Below are 16,927 nucleotides of genomic sequence, written 5' to 3'. Positions count from 1 at the left end.
ATGTCTTGTACCAAAGCCTGTGCATCTATCAGTCAGCTTCTCCCACAGGGAGAACTGTTGATGGGCAGTAGATATCAGCTGTCAATACATAACACAATATTGCCTTTGTGCCAGTTCTTAGACTGCCATTTGTCTGTTCTGATGCCAAAGGAACAGAAATTAACTCAAGTTTCAAAATCTGTTGCAAATTCACAGTCCTGCACAGGCTGGGATTAGTCACTGAAGAATATTTCTGTCTGCCTTCAAGGCTGAGGCCTTTCCTTTGACTTCTTTCTCACCTCATATAGTGTGGAAAAAGTTGGAGCATTATTTTTTGGCAGTGGATCATGAACGTGTACACTTCCAGGATTCTCCTCTTGTGTCATCAGCCATTTCTCAATAACGCTGACCAATTGTACTTGTCCTAGTATCTTTGCGTTCAACAGTGCATCCTGTATGGCTTCAGTAGCCAGGTCTCTTGGTGCAATAGTTTGCAATGAAGCGGGTGGTTTCTGCCCATGTAAAGCCTTGAATCTTTGAAATGTTCATAAGAGTGCATCCTCATCTTCATTGCCATGTTGCTTCCTTGCCTGTCTTGATTAATTGTGAACAAGTTGGTTATCCAAGCCAACATGGAACATGGCTCTGGTATATGCTGTGATAAGGGCTCTCAGGCTATAAAACAAGGTCCTCTGAGGGCTGAGTGAGCCTTGATGATACCTACAATTCTACCTCCTTTCTTTCCTATGGAATTAAGCCACTCTTGGCTCTGATCAGGGTCTATTTGGTTGAACTTCTGACACAATCTCTTGACAAAAAAGTTCCCTTGCTGGAACTGCTTAAGCACTTCATTTGGTAATTAATGCATTTCTGCCGGCTAGATGGCAGAACCCTACCTTGAATAGTCAGTGGTCAGATCTCATGAAGAATGGCAGCATACATTTGAAAGTGAAGAGATGCAGCTCCCAATTTTCTTTTCTCTGGGAATGGTTGAATAAGAGCCGCTGGAGCACCATGTATTGCCACCAACACCTGAAGTTGACACGACCTTCTATTTTGCTGGTCACAAATGCGGAGGTGAGATTTGGCAATCTTTGTGAAGAACAAACTGACATGCTCTCACTATAAGGATGTGACTGATAGGCTCTGCTGATATCTTCTTTGTGCTCTTGATCATGTGCTTTCCTAAAGACCAAGGGTTGTGGAAGAAGAAAACATCCCAGTGCTTGAAATGTCAGTTTGTGGGCCCGCATCACCCTGGCATCTGATTTGCCATTCATAGCTTGTTCTGTTGAGTTTGGTCAAAGAACTCCACTTTCAATCCAGGCAGCTGCTAGCCCTGAAGCCAGTGTGTGCTGGCCTATACATTTCTGAAAGTTCATTGAGATATGGAGGCCTTCTAATAATGGAATAAGCCACTCTCTGTATTTTTGTGTGGCCCATTTTAGTTCCATCAGTTTGAAGTACAGAGCTTCATCAACAGTTAGAACCACATACTAATGACACGTTTGCAACTCTGTATAAAAAAGTACTTGGGGTGTCTAGCTCATGGGCAATGGCTTGAATGATTGCAAATATCCAATGGTAGTTATTACTTGTTTGGCTGCCATGTGCAATTGGTTGAAATGTGTCCACTGACATCCCGGATTCTCATTTTGACAGTTAGTGATAAAGGCCGTATCAAGAGCTCCTGCCTGCACAGTAGCTTTGCAGTTTTCTTCGGAGTACCCCCTCTTTGCAGACATGGTCCTTGAATACTATTTTAGCTTTATTGGCTGGTATGATTGTGGCGATTGCATCAGGAACACTCAATGTGCTGCTGTTTGATTACTTTAAATCAGTCAACATCAGATCAGGTTCTCTTTACCAAACAGTGACTTGGGTTGCGTGGAATGTGTTTTTTTCCATCCAGCGAATAATTATGTATGTCAATATCGTCAGCTGTATAGTGAACAAACTTCCTAGAAACAAGATTGGGAAGAATAACAGCACTGTTTTCAGCATCCATAGTTTGTAGGGTTTTCTCTGCTAGGGCTGAATCCAACCTTTAGGATTCCTTCATAACAAATACAGCGGCCAATCTTATGGAAAAGTTGAATAAGTTTTTTTGACCTTGTTTCCTAATGGAGGGCGCTCCAGGGACCAATATGCTTTAGTGTTCCTTTCTTTCCACCATTCACACCCATATATGTCTTGAACTACACTAAGCACCTTGAATTTCATGCATTCACTCAAGAGATTGGCCTTCATATAGCACATGGAGGAACATGTACAGACTATCTGGAATGCCAGAAGCTGTATAATCCTCACTGACATTGAAATCTTTGTGGTCAGGGTGTGACAAAGTATATTCCTGGATTTTCAATGCAACATGTGTCAGAAATATGTCTTCCTGGGAATGGCAAATGAAGATGGCCATCTTGGCAAGAATCCATCATTTGTGAGACAGCTACATATATATACTTAGCTGGGACTAAGAGTATTTGTCTCTCAGCAGGAGATTGGTCAGGCAATTAAATGAACTGAAATCCCCAGTACGATCTTGGAGTTTTTCCTTGAATGATGATCTACATCTGATGTAGGAATATGGAATTTCAATGCAAGTTTCCTTTGCAAGATTGGAGTAGCAATGCCAAATCTCAAGATAGCTTCAAAACATGGTCTTGATTGGCTGCATACTGTCAGTAATTTTGGTGACTTCACTTTTTTTCAATCACAAACCTCATAAACAGGATGTAACAAGTCAGTTGGTACGTGACTTGAGCAGCTATGAGATCATTTACTCCAGCTAAATGAACGCTCATTTTGTGATCAAATACAGCTGCCTTTTTAATCTGTCCACTCATCTTGAAATGTAGTTACAGAGATGAGTCTGGGTTTAGGGTACATTTCTTGACAAAACATGCAGCATCTTCAGTCACGAAGGTTTCACAGAGCTGGACTGTCTTGTATTATGGACACTGGTGTCTTTATTGGGATCACTACAGCTTGCCACATATGAGACATCAGTTGTAGATGCTCTTGCTTTCTGTAACATCTTGATTTTTGCCTTTGTCAGTATATTGGGCATAGCAATTTCTTCGGATACTGTCTGTTCTGAATGAAAGATGGACTCAATTCTGCCAACAGGCGCCTGGTATTTATCATCTTGCTGTTTCTTTCTAATGGCTGTTGCATTCCTTATTCTATGCAATCCTAGATCACCTGCTTCACACACATCATCTTTACTTGATTCTTAGGAGTGGCTCTCTTGAGACTTACTACCAGTTCCATGATTTACCTACAGTAACCAATATGAGTGTCATAAACCACCACCTCACAGAATTATAGGAGTGTAAGATGGGAATGGATCTCAGTAAGTCATCTAGTCCAGTACTCCGCACTCAAGGCTGGACTAAGTAATAACAAGACCATTCCTCACAGGGGTTTATCTAACGTGTTCTTAAAAACCTCCACTGACGGAGAGTCCACAACCTCCCGAGGCAATTTGTTCCAGTGCTTAACAACCTTGAGAGTTAGGAAGTTTTCCCTAATGTCCAGCCTAAACTGCCCTTGCTGCAATTAAAGCCCATTGCTTCTTGTCCGATCTTGAAGTTAACGAGAACAATTTTTCACCCTCCTCCTTGTAATAACCTTTTATGTACTTGAAAACTGTTATCATGTCCTCCCTCAGACTTCTCTTCTCCAGACTAAACAAACCCAATTTTTTTCAATCTTCCCTTATAGGTCATTTTCTAGACTTTTTTAATAATTTTTGTTGCTTTTCTCTGGACCTTCTCTAATTTGTCCACATCTTTCCTGAAGTGTGGTGCCCAGAACTGGACACAATACTCCAGTGGAGGTCTTATTATTGCTTTCACTATCTGTAAAAAAAAAATACTATTGCCATCACCTTTATGTTAATTCTAGGTGAACTACAAAGCATTATGTACTATAAAACAAATACCAAGCATGCAAGAAAATGACTTCACATATTACTGAAAAAATAACTTGCATTATGATTAACTTATTTCTAATATTCTGATATATGGATGACTAAATGCTGTGAAATTTTTAATATTAAGATAGAATAGTTAAAACCATGTTAAAACCATGTTAAAACCATGATGTCTTCTCATTTCTGTTCTTAATAAACTAAAAAGGAATTATGCCAAACAGTTTGATATTGCTGTTAAGTTCATGCACATGCTGTTAGTATATCAAACATTTCTGGTGAATTTTGGTAGCTATATTAATTTGCAAGTTTGAGAGTCTAAACATCAAAATTCAGCTTGTTAAGAACCATTTCCAAAATCAGCAGGTTCATATTATGTTAGAAAAAGTTGTTACCTACTTTTAACAAAAATACTTCTCGACCACTTATAAAGGATTGATTCTCAGATTTCCATCTCATCTACATAAGAAAATAATATCTAAGGCGGAGTATCCCAAAGTGTGGGCCACATGAAGGACTAGCCTCAAGAAAAAGTGGGGCAGAGCCAGACCATCTGATTGCTTAGAAACTGATTTACTTGTGTTAGTGCAAAAACCTTGTGCAGATACTTACTTGAGCTTAAGAAGGCCTTGTTTTGATTTAGTTTGTCATGTTTTTACTGACAAGCAAAACCAAAAGAGGCCACTTTTTATCCAAAGTAAGAGTGTTCGTTCATACAAAGGGTTTGCTCAAACTGCATATTTACCAGCTCTTAGTCTCTATTTGTTATGACTGCAAATAAAACCTTCAAAATATGACCAGAGTGTAATCAATACAGACATCTCCTTGAATTTGCAGCAAGTCTGAATCAATAACTTGGAGCTGTGACCTATCCCATTCATCTCAAGAGAGTGCTAATTCAGATGCCAACGATGTTACTTTAAATGGCAACTTTAACTATTTCATTGTTGATCAAAGCATGTAAGAAGGGAAAGAAAGTGTCATATCATGAAATGTGCACAATGGACTCTGAGTAACTCGGATGGCAGGAGGAGCATGATTGGTTGCATTTCCTGAAAAGGGGCTCAGATTTCAAAAGTCTGGGAAATACTGATATCAGGAATTTAAAATATTAGTGACTTGGTTATAGTCTAAACATCCTTCCCTAGCAGTTTAAATGTAATCATTACTGAAGTAATTTTTTCTTATTTTTATTTTCAGGTGTTTTGGACTCTCTCTCTTACCTTCTCTCCCATTCCCTTTGAGACCCACTGATTTATCCTTAATACTTTGCAGAGAATGACCAAGGCTGATTCCCCACTCTGGCACTTTGAGTACAGAAGGTAGGGGCCTGCAAGGATTCTAAAAATTAATTCTGGTCACTCCAGGCTTGTATTAAACTTCCACGGTTACAGCTTTTCTCTGATCTTGCCACCACCCAAGTGCAAAAACCCCTTTGAGAGCTCAGGAAGGTGCACTTGGGAAATCCTTCCCATGGGGTACCCTCAAGCCCTTTCATACATCCACCCCCTTCACCTGGGAAGAGCTGAGAAAGAAAACAAAGGAAATCAGCTGTTGCTACCAGCTTATTAAACAACATATGCACAAACCTCTTAGGACACAAAATCCAATCCTGTTCTTAAAAAAGGTAAATTTTATTAAAACCAAAAAGAAAGAAAATACATTGAAAACTCAGGCTATTGCTAGATTTAAAAAACCCATTTACAAAAATTCAGCATAAAAAATAACCTTCTTGAGGTCCAGCTTAAAAGTTACAAGCAAAAGAAAAGCGTTTGGAGTTAGCACAGAGGAGTCCACAAGCCATAAAGAAATAAAAATAAATAAACCTAATCGCGCCTTCCTAAACATTTCCTGATCTACTTATATATCTGGGGGTTTCAAATGAGTAGTTTCTAGGTATGAAAAAGCCTTGGCTGGGATGATTTAGTTGGTGTTGGTCCTGCTTTGAGCAGGGGATTGGACTAGATGACCTCCTGAGGTGTCTTCCAACCCGAATATTCTATGATTCAGATGATTTTTCATACCTTGCGCAAGTTCTTGCCGCGCAGAGCTACTCTGTCCCTTCTCTCCGGGAGAACAACACAGACAGACAAAGGGGAAGTTTTTTTTCCCAATTTTAAAAAGTTCTAGCCTTTCCATTGGCTCTTTTGGTCAGGTGCCCATTCCCTTCCTTTTACCTATGGACTCTTTAACCCTTTACAGGTAAAGCAAGTAGAGAACAGCTACTAAGAGGAATTTTATAACTAAGTGGTTGGGTGGGTGTCCATAAAAGGGAGCTACCCTCCCTCCCCCCTTCATTTATCACAATGACCACTTTCCACTTCTAGTGTAAAGGCTAATTTTTTCTTGGTGATGAATTCCCAACTGTGCATTACTTTGAGATATAGAATGGCCATAATCTTATCAAAAAGACCCTGCTAGACCACAAGGATGTGGCTTTGAAAAAAATCTGTGTATACACACCCCCCTCCCCATGAGGCAAAATCCAAAATGGGCTACATGCAGGTCAGATGCTATGCTTCATGCACAGACTGCATTGGATATGCTTCTTTCCTCATGCCTCTTCTCCCTCCCCATCTATCCTTGACTATCCTCTTCCTGCATCGAGCTCACCCACTGGTCTCATTTGTCTAGTAAATGGCCTGTATTTTTGATTGCCTGGGACTATTATTACTTATACTCAACTGGGAAAAACTAAGGGATGCTTTCAGAATTCCAAGTGGCTTGGGCCAGGCCAGTCTATCCCTCCATGAACAAAAGCTGCATTCTTTTCGTTTGGCTGAAAAGAGTTGCAAACTCGTAATCTTCCAACTATTGCCCACTGGGGGAGCGAAAAGCCTTTTCCGGTAACCAGCCCACTCTTCACAATCTGTAGCGGTTTGGAAAAGCACTTCAATAAAATAGTTTCATTGATGAATATTTTAAAACAAATTAAACATTACTGTGAGCATTCCAGTACTAATTATGGTTTTCCAAGCCCTGGCTAAAATGAAGAACAGCCTTTCTTTGTGGTGTAGCTGCAGCCAAGGCATGAAGCTATGTGTGGACAATAAAATAAGTAAATATATACAAAAAAAATCAAATTTCAACAAAGGTTGAGATTTAGTTTAAGAGTTGGCCAAAGAGGCATGATAGTTGTTCCTTTTTTAAAACTCCAAGCTGATTTGCATAAGTGTAAACAATTACAATTCCATTTAAGTCCCCAGGAGCTCAGAACCTCTGCAAAAAAATCAAACCACTTACTTAGGGGTAATATTTTCAGAAGCACATACCTGACCTAAATCCCACTTTCAAAAGTGATTTACAGTCAATTTCCAAAGGTATTTAGGAACCTAAAGATGCAAGCAGGCACCTAGTGGGATTTCAAAAGCACCAAATCAGGTTACATGTCTAATACACATTGATTAATTGAATTCTGGAATTTAGGTCCAGATCTGGGGAGTAAAGCATCTAAATACCTTTGAGGATCTGGGCATTGGGCCAGATTTACAAAGGCATTTAAGCACCTAAAGAAGTAGATAGGTGCCTAGTGCTACAACGACTTGAGATTTAGGTGTCTAACTCCCACTGTCTTTCTGCATCTTTCTGCACCTAAATACCTTGATAAATCTGGCCCTTAGTGACTTGTCCACGTTCATATAGCAAACTAATTGCATTGCTGGGAAAGATGTCATGTATACTCCTTGTTATGGACTGCATTTCCTGATGCTTATGGTGCTGCGCATTTTAATGGCAATAAAATGACTGCCTCTAGAGCTGTGGTCTTCATGGCATGAACTATAGAGCAAGGAGCACTTTAATCACAGAACGAGTGAAGCAGGAATGCTAAAGAGTGCACAAAAGGAACAGCTGAACTTTAAGCTGTATACATATTTTGGCTTTATTAAGGGTTTTACCTTATTTTAGGAGTCTCTTATCCAGACTGTACACTGGTTATGATTCTATAATTGTTACCCTTAATTTACTTGGATTTTAATTTTTTGGATTTTGGATTACTTGGATGATAATACATCATCACTTGCTCTATGATACATTAGCCCTTAGGTTATTATTAGTGCTACCCTGACAGAGCACAGTTCCATCTAGATACTTCTGTGGCTCCATTACTGTACTATCTGCAAAAAGAAAAGGAGTACTTGTGGCACTTCAGAGACTAACAAATTTGTTAATCTCTAAGGTGCCACAAGTATTCCTTTTCTTTTTGCGAATACAGACTAACACGGCTGCTACTCTGAAACCTGTATTATCTGAACATCCAAGAAACACTAATAAACTTATTCTCTCCACACTCCTATGAGGGGTTTTCCATGGGTCCCATAACACAGTCTGAACACAAACTGATCTGGTCTACACAGGCACAACTAAACCATGTTACACCATAGTTAGGACACAACCATGTTATTACTCCACTGAGCCCCACATCCAGTACATTAACCATGCAGTCATCTATCATCTCTGTGGTAACTGGGGGCTCTAGCATAGTGGTGATTTTAGAGTAGACAAGGCCTTATGGCTAGAAAAGAGAAATAAAAAGAAAAGCAGCTACCAGGAGAGTGAGAGAACTTAACTATTAAACGTAATAAGGGCACTTCTTTTAACTTAAACCTTTTCCTGGTCCTCGGCATGCACGTTATACCAATTTAGATCTCCCTGTTTCCTTAAGAGGATGTGAGGGAATCGTACAGTGTTACAGAGTCTAACTTACATTGCAGTATTAAAGCCATTTCAGTTCATGCTACAATTTAGAAGCAGTCTGTCTCCCCCACTCACATCCCTCTGTAAAAATAAAGGGACATCAAATACAACACTAAGATTGAGGAATCAAACCCTTATAAGCAGGAAATTCCAAAACCTAGAGTAATGTTAACTTTGCTGCACTGCATATCCTGTACGTTATGATATAGATCAAACAGAGTAATGCACTAAGGTAACAAGGAAAACAGGAACAGAAAATGCTACATATGTGCAATCTGGCAGAGTTAATGTTAATGTAGAAACTTAAACTTTTGGTATTTGCTGACACTTGAAGACATGATTTCTCAACCTTAACAACACATTATTGCTAGTTTTTGTATCATGTAGATTTTGTAAATAAATACCTAGCTTTGAAGAAAAGCCTCAGCAAGGAAATAATAGTTTATGAAAAAATCAAGTTTGAAGGTAAAAGTACCTTAAGGCCAGATGTTCAAAGGTATTTAGATATCTAAAGATGCAGATAGGTGCCTAGTGGAATTTCAAAAGCACCTTGGTGCCTAACTCCCACATAATTTTATACTGTGCATTTCATTTTATATGCTAACAATACTCAGTCCAACCCTTTCTCCTCTGATTATTTTAGCAATCCTTGGACTTCATTATGTCCTCTATCCTGTCCACATGAAAATAAATTCCCACCCAGAAGATGACTAGCTTTTTCCTGTGTTACGGCTAAAATCAGGTAAAGCCAATCCAGGAATTTTAATCTGGTCGCATTATTAGGAAAATGAGTTTTCTCACATCACACAATTACAATGCTAATGTACTGAGGGTCAGAGATAATACCAGAGCACCACGTGCAATGTAGCCGCAAGTATACATTCAAGAGTGAAATTCCAATAGTAGTATGCTATATAATCTCTCGATAAATATTTATGCTTGTGAAAGTTAAGAGACTCAGAGCACTATAAACTGATGTCTTTCAGATAGGCAAATGCAATTTAAGCCTCCTCACAGAGACCCACCAATGACCTCTATCCCAGGCTAGAGGTAGTAGATCCCTAGAGACAAAAAGTCATAGCGAATCACTGGCCTCTGCTGAGCATTCAAACAGTACATAACACACATTAGTTGTTAATAAAACCCAACTACATACCTCACAATCTGTTTTGATCTGTAATGTTATTTGAAATTGTTTAAGATTCCTCCCTCAGTGTCATTTCATTCATAAACCTCAACCCACCATCCTACAAATTCAGCACAGGAAAGATGGAGAAAGCAGCTAGAAGAAGCCTGGTCTAGTAGTTAAAGCATGGTACTTTAAGTTAGGCTGTGTGGGTTTCTGACACTTGAAGACTTGAATAGGAATGGGTTAGGAATAACCCAATGCTAGAGAGAGGAGAGCAAGTCAGCAAGATAGGTGCCTAATTTTAACCCAAACATCAAACCAAATATTTCCTCCAAGTTTGAGATATTGAAATGAAAAAGAGTAATTAAAGGTTTCAGAGTAGCAGCCGTGTTAGTCTGTATTCGCAAAAAGAAAAGGAGTACTTGTGGCACCTTAGAGACTAACAAATTTATTAGAGCATAAGCTTTCGTGAGCTACAGCTCACTTCATCGGATGCATTGAGCTGTAGCTCACGAAAGCTTATGCTCTAATAAATTTGTTAGTCTCTAAGGTGCCACAAGTACTCCTTTTCTTTTTGAGAGTAATTAAAGACTTGTGTTTTTTACTGAACTAATAGGACAGAGATTCAGCCCTTCCAGTGCGAACTGTCCAGGATCAGTGCACTATTGATTTCATTTACTTATTTCCCAATGCTAAACATTTGCTCTAAAACTCTGTCTTGTTGTTGCTCTCCTAAAAAGCATAATATATTTCTATGCCATGCCATCCATCATGCTTGGTAGCTGTTTTCAATACCTGTTATCATCTTTGGAACAAGAACATTATAAGCAAGTTTGCTTTGCTAATACCATATTGAGGAGTGTTTATTTTAACTGGCAGTTTACATCTTAAAGCATGGCTTTATGACAACAAGATATATTTCATCTGAGGAACTCATTAATAATACTTTAATCCACAGGAGCCTTAGCTTTTATTTTGATTTGCTTGACACTAGCAGATTTCTTTTCTTGACTTGTCCTCTCTGAACTTGCCGAGCACGAGTTCCAAATCCCAAGGATTGCAGTGATTCCGCTAAATACTTCTGGCAGGGGGAGACGCACAACATCACCAGCAATTTAGCGTTGCCCCCTAAAAACAGTAAAAATACACACACACACACACACAAACACACTTATTTTCAATAAGTTTTTAAATACTGACCTGCTGAACTGTAGAAGCCAGAGTAGGCTGCTATCAATTCTTTGAATCAGAGCACTATACAAACAGAGCTGTTGAAAGCATATGGGCACTACAGTAAAGCCATATGGGATTGTCTCATTTAGCTAGCTGATCATTTGTTGTTATTTTTCACCATTTGTAATATAGAACTTTCTGCCCCTTTCACTAACAAGTCTATGTATACATTTTGGATATCAATGCTCTGTTGTAGTTGTAAAATCAGCATATCTAAAAGCTGAAGTGATCACTTGTATCTAAGTACTGCAAAAAAGGAAGCTTTAACTGTCAAGAGCTCATGGTGGAAGTTTAAGGACATTCCCAAAATCACGCATGGGAATAACTGACATGACTGGTTGTGTCACAGGGTGGAAACTGTAGCTCAGAGTTTAGGTAACATGTCCAAAGTCCTACAACATGTCAGTACTACAACTTGCATTTTAACCCAGATCTCCTGACTCACTGGCCCATGCAAATCCCTTCACCACTCACTGTCTCACTTTCCAGAATTTGAAAACAGGCAAATTTTATCCCTCTCAAAAAAAAAAAAAAAAAAAAAAGTTACTGCAGATATATTGCTAAGCTTCAATATTTTGCCTTTCACAGGGTGTACTGATTCCAAAGGTTGTAATGCAGGAAGAGGTGAATTTAGAATTCTGTAGCAAAAAATCCTCTTGGGAAATCTGTGCTTGTTATTCTAGTCACCATACCTGAGATTAAATCGGGCAGCTCAAGAACTAAAAGCGTAAATTGGAACAGCTTGAGCTGAATCTATCTAGGCGCTGTAAGAGAATCATATACTCCGTGGATAGGACACAGAATGGGACCTGTAACACACACTCACCAGTGTGTTACACTGATTTTTTCTATCACTACCAAACACATGGATGAAATGTTAGAGTAGAGCAGCCCATCCAAATACCAAAAGAAGCTGCAACACTTAAGTGGATGCTGAAGTGTCTCCATTTATTGTTTTGGTATTGTGCATTCTGGGCAACAAGGACAGCCATGAAATCTGCAAATTTCTGACACACATTGTATCAACAAAACCCTGGAAAAGTTAAACTTAACTTTACAACTCACTTGATATTAAACCTTAATTTAATGAATTAAACTTCACAACATCTTATGGAGGTAGGTCACCGTTATCAGTTACCAATTTACCAATGAGAAAACCAAGACTCAGGAAAGTTAAATGCTTTAAGCAAATCAGTGAGATGAGACTCCAGAACAGAACCCCCGAGTTCTGATTCCCTGTGCCCTGCTATAGCCTCCCACACAACATTGCTCCACACCACACCCTTACAACCTTTGTTCTACCACACTACACAACATCAATGGGAAAAGATCAACACACACAAAAACAACAAAAATTAATTATTTTCTTAACAAAATGTGAAAAAAAGTTTGGAAGAAGAAATGTAACTCAATATTGTTACATAAAAGGCAAAAGAAATAATCACCTATGGAGTCCTGGAGTAGGTGGGTAAGTTTGCTGTTTCTGTACGGAATGTGAGAGCGCTGCTCTGCTATTGCTCCAAGTACATCTGACAGAGCAGATAAGCTACGGTTAATGAACGAGGTCTCTCTCAGGGCTACTCCTGTCACTCCAGACATACCTAATGCAATCAAGGAAACAACAATCAGAATAATCAAAGCTTCCTTGTCATCTTCAGGCATCTGCTAAGCTCGATGTACAAAAGCCCTATGCCTTGTATATCACTTGGACCTGAAGTGTAACTTTTTTGTTTTAATAACACATTTAAAGACAAGTGATAAACATGTTTTACTATCTCTCTTAGGTACTTACATGGCCCCCACTGCTGTCGTATCTGAGCACCTCAATCTTTTTTGTATTTAACTAAACTGTCTTTTGCAAAAAATATCCAATATCCATGTTCACATATATATATTTTGACAGGGTCAGGCCAGATGGCTACAAGAGAGTGATAGAAGGCAGATATATTTGCCCCAGGTTAAGTAGGTCCCTTTTCCCTGGGTAAGGCAACAGGGAAGGTTCCAGAACAATCAGGAACCTTCTGGTGACAATTAAGACTGACAGGCTGATTAGAACACCTGCAGCCAATCAAGAAGCTGCTAGAATCAATTAAGGCAAGCTAATCAGGGCACCTGGATTTACAAAGGAGCTCACTTCAGTTTGTGGTGTGTGTGAGAGGAGCTGGGAGCAAGAGGCACTAGGAACTGAGAGTGAGAACGTCGACTGTTGGAGGACTGAGGAGTACAAGCATCATCAGACACCAGGAGGAAGGTCCTATGGTGAGGATAAAGAAGGTGTTGGGAGGAGGCCATGGGGAAGTAGCCCAGGGAGATGTAGCTGTCGCACAGCTGTTCCAGGAGGCACTCTAGACATCTGCATTCCACAGGGCCCTGGGCTGGAATCCGGAGTAGAGAGCGGGCCCGGGTTCCCCCCAAACCTCCCAACTCCTGGTCAGACACAGGAGAAGTTGACCTGGACTGTGGGTTCGTGAAAATGGCCAAACTGAGGGCTGCTGTGAAGCTCCAAGGCAAGCAAATCCGGCAATAAGCACAAGACCCACCAAGGTAGAGGAGGAACTCCATATATATATATATACACACACACACAAAGTCAGACTACATTATACTGTATATTTTTTCCTGACTTCACTCGCTCACATAAAATGTGAAAATACAAGTGAAAGCCACTCTTCCTGTTATGAATACCACATATCCCAAATACAGGAAGAAAAAGTACTGCCAATACAATTGACAGAATTATTATTAAGTCAAATCAATATAAATGGGAAAAATACATTAATATATGAAGAAGTTATACAGTTTTAGCCATACAGGATTTGTTAGGGAGAATATTCCCTTATAAAGCACATATTTTGCCTTGAAAAATTCAAAAATATTTTATTAATTTAAATAGATAAACAAACCACACACAGGACTCACATCTCCCTCCACTGAAAGGCAGTCACCTCTGAGGTGAAATCCAGCAGCTGTTTAATAATGCACAGTAGCACTGCATTGTTCAATAACACATAGCAATACTCTATTCTTATGAAAAATGCTACAGAATCCTGAATGATCACAGATGGTCTGAGACCTTGCTTTTATTTCTCATCTATACTTCTCCAGTTGTACAATAGCCTCTGTGTCCATACTTGTCAGTACTAGGGCACTGAATCAAGTGCTAATTAAGAGAGAAAATTGGAAGACAATTCAGCAGGACAGTATCCCTTAAGTCATTGGGTATTGATTCACAGTGACTCTGAAGGAAAAGTGCTCTCTCATCATTTCCTGCAGTAGGTAGCTGTCCAATGAACGTTTCTCATGGGAGAACTGAACTGGCATTAAACTGATAGGATCACAGCTCAAGATGGTATAGCAACAAGCAAAAAGACTGTATACTGGACATGAAGGTAGCTATTAATGTGCTTCTACAAGTATTTAGAGTATGTTCTTAGATAGTAGTTTTGCATAAGGGGCTAGGATGTCCTTTTTATCTCTAGCCCAATGTAAGAGCTGGCGCATAGCTGCACTGCCTCAATATAACCCAGGAAAGGTTGCCTCTAAAGCCTGGTCTACACACAAAGTTGCATCAGTTTAACTAAATGTAACATCACAGCTTAATTTAACCTGTTAATGTTGTGTGTAAACAAGTCCTACGAGGGAGAATTCCTTCCCTACTCTTCCCTTGCTCCCCGTGGGTAATAATCTGCTACCAGCACTTACCAATAGCAGATTAGTACCCTCCCCAACCTTTTCCATGCCTGCAGGTGAGATATCGGGAAGTCATGTAGTAACATTGGGGATGGGGGAGAAGAGGATCTTATTCCCCTTATGCCTTTGTGCGTAGGCCAAGCCCAAGATCTGACTCAAAATGTTTACCTATGTTTTTATAGCAAAGGCCACTCCAGACAGATTTATAAGGAAATTTGACAAGAGTTTGCTAAGAATTAACAATCTGGCTCATAGACAACAATGTGAAAACAAACTACAATCACTCTAGATGTCCCTCCGGAGACTTATCAAGCTAAGGGGAAAAGGTGCATGTCTGCATCAGACTCATGTACAATAAACACTTTAAAAATTATTTCTCACTTAAACTTTTCCCAAACCTCAACTTTCAAAAAATAATGTGCTAAAATCTGCTCTGAATTATATCCATGTAAATCCAGAGTAATTTTGCTGTCTTCAGATTTTCACCAGCATAGTTAAGAATAGAATCTAGCCCACTGCATACGTTGGGCCAGATCCCCAGCTGGTGCAAATCAGCATTGCTCCATTAACTTCAGTGCTGAACTCCATCATTTTATACCTGTTGAGGATCTGGTGTGTTGAGTGCACAGAGCAGCAAATGCTTGCCCTTGTCGAACTGAGGGAACAGACACATATAGTATTGTCAATTACAGGTTCAACGAAAGGTTTTTAACACCCCCAGCAAATTAAAAAAAAATATATATTCCATTATGTTTTTTATAGAATGAAAGTTAACACTCACCAGCAGAAAGAACTCTTGGCAGTAACCTAAAGAGTTCTTTCATAACACTGATTCAGTTTTCAAAACATTATTTCTGGAATGGTACAGTTAGTGGTGTGGCTTTTCTTGGTAAGAAAGCTTGTCCTTTAGGAAATAATCAAGTTTTTTAAATTATTGTGTGCATGGAGGAGGAGGAAAGTGCTTTGAAGGAACAATGAAAACAATATTATCTTTTCAATACACCAACTTCCTTCCAGATTTTTTCCACAAGCAGAAAGAAAAACCCACACACAGCAGTATGCTCATGACAAATATTTAGTATATTTAAATAATTTATGCACTTTGATCATTTCTATAAAAAAATAAGAACATGCTAATTTTTATACATATTTTTGGACTGTACAAAATACAGCTTTTAAAAACAGTCTGAACAAATAGTGCATGCACACCCTGCATGTCACCATGGCCCTGACCGTCCACTGAGTTGCTTCAACTTGATGCCACCTGATCTTAATGAAGCCCCAGTGACATTAACCCAGTGGTGAATTAGGCCCAATAACTTCATTTAAGTTTGGATGCATGTGTCTAAATCATCTCTTATGAAGAAACACAAATACTCAGTTAATAAGCTAAATGCAATTATTATCTCCATGGGATGGACGGCTCTATGCTCTCAATTCAAAATAGCCTTGTCATAAAAAGGTCTGCGTACCAACACATTCACTGCCCGCCAAATCCACCAGCTGTAGTTTAGTTTTGATGTGCTTCAGTTTCTCAATAGATTCAAACTGTGCTGGAGAAGAGGCTCTGGAAGGAAAGGTGCAGAAAAGCTCTTTACTTAGCTTTTGACTAGGCTGTTCATCTGTCCATAGAGGAGCTGGATGATGGAAACAAACAAATGAGGAAAGTTTATTTTTAACATCACAAAATGGGAAGCAAAAAAATGCAACAGTGATGGGTTAACCCAGTATCTTCTTTTCTCCATCTCTGCTTAATGAGCCACAAGCTACTTTAACAGTACCCCTACTTGTTCAGGTAGGTCACCTATTAATTATTATTATTATTATTTGTATTATCATAGTGCCTAGCAGCCCTAGTCAAGAGTTCTATTGTGTCAGATGCTGTATAAACACAGGAAAAAAAGATACTCCCTGCCCCAAAGAGGTTAGTAGTCCTGGCCTTGGTTCTGCAGCCACAGTGGAGGAACCCAGACCTTGCAAGTCATCCTGCTCCTTAGCTGTAGCATTCTGGAACCTGATCTGTGCTTGGGGGACAGACAGATTCTTTAGTACAGTGCTAGCTTCAGTGCTAGCTTCACTTCTGCCATCTTGGCTAAGTGAGCATCTCTCCCCCAGGCAGTAGGAATCTGTGCAAAAGTCTTTTCACTGGGCAGGTTAGCTATGACTTTCTTCTCCAGTGTCTTGCTTTATTCTTTCCTCTCCTTCTAGTCTGGAGTGGAGTAGCAACCTACCCATGACAGCATATGTCAGACAGAGCAGCTGTGTTG

General features: G+C 39.5%; 1 protein-coding gene across 4 annotated transcripts in view; it reads right to left on the bottom strand.

Annotated features, from left to right (window-relative positions):
* Positions 1-9,956: 9,956 nt before the first annotated feature.
* Positions 9,957-16,927, bottom strand: part of KIF25 (kinesin family member 25) — a 72,983-nt gene continuing 66,012 nt past the window's right edge. For all 4 annotated transcript variants that reach the window (XM_038397636.2, XM_038397637.2, XM_043511321.1 and 1 more), the window contains 3 exons: positions 16,133-16,297; positions 12,416-12,571; positions 9,957-10,865 (listed from right to left, as the gene is read on the bottom strand). In XM_038397636.2, coding sequence (XP_038253564.1) covers positions 10,708-10,865; positions 12,416-12,571; positions 16,133-16,297 — 479 coding nt within the window. In that variant the 3' untranslated portion in view covers positions 9,957-10,707. The remainder of the gene's footprint in view (positions 10,866-12,415; positions 12,572-16,132; positions 16,298-16,927) is intronic.

The sequence above is a fragment of the Dermochelys coriacea genome, chromosome 3, assembly GCF_009764565.3.
Source record: "Dermochelys coriacea isolate rDerCor1 chromosome 3, rDerCor1.pri.v4, whole genome shotgun sequence".
In the NCBI taxonomy this organism is placed as follows: domain Eukaryota; kingdom Metazoa; phylum Chordata; order Testudines; family Dermochelyidae; genus Dermochelys; species Dermochelys coriacea.
The sequence above is the reverse complement of the archived record's forward strand: the minus strand, read 5'-3'. Positions and strand labels throughout refer to the sequence as shown.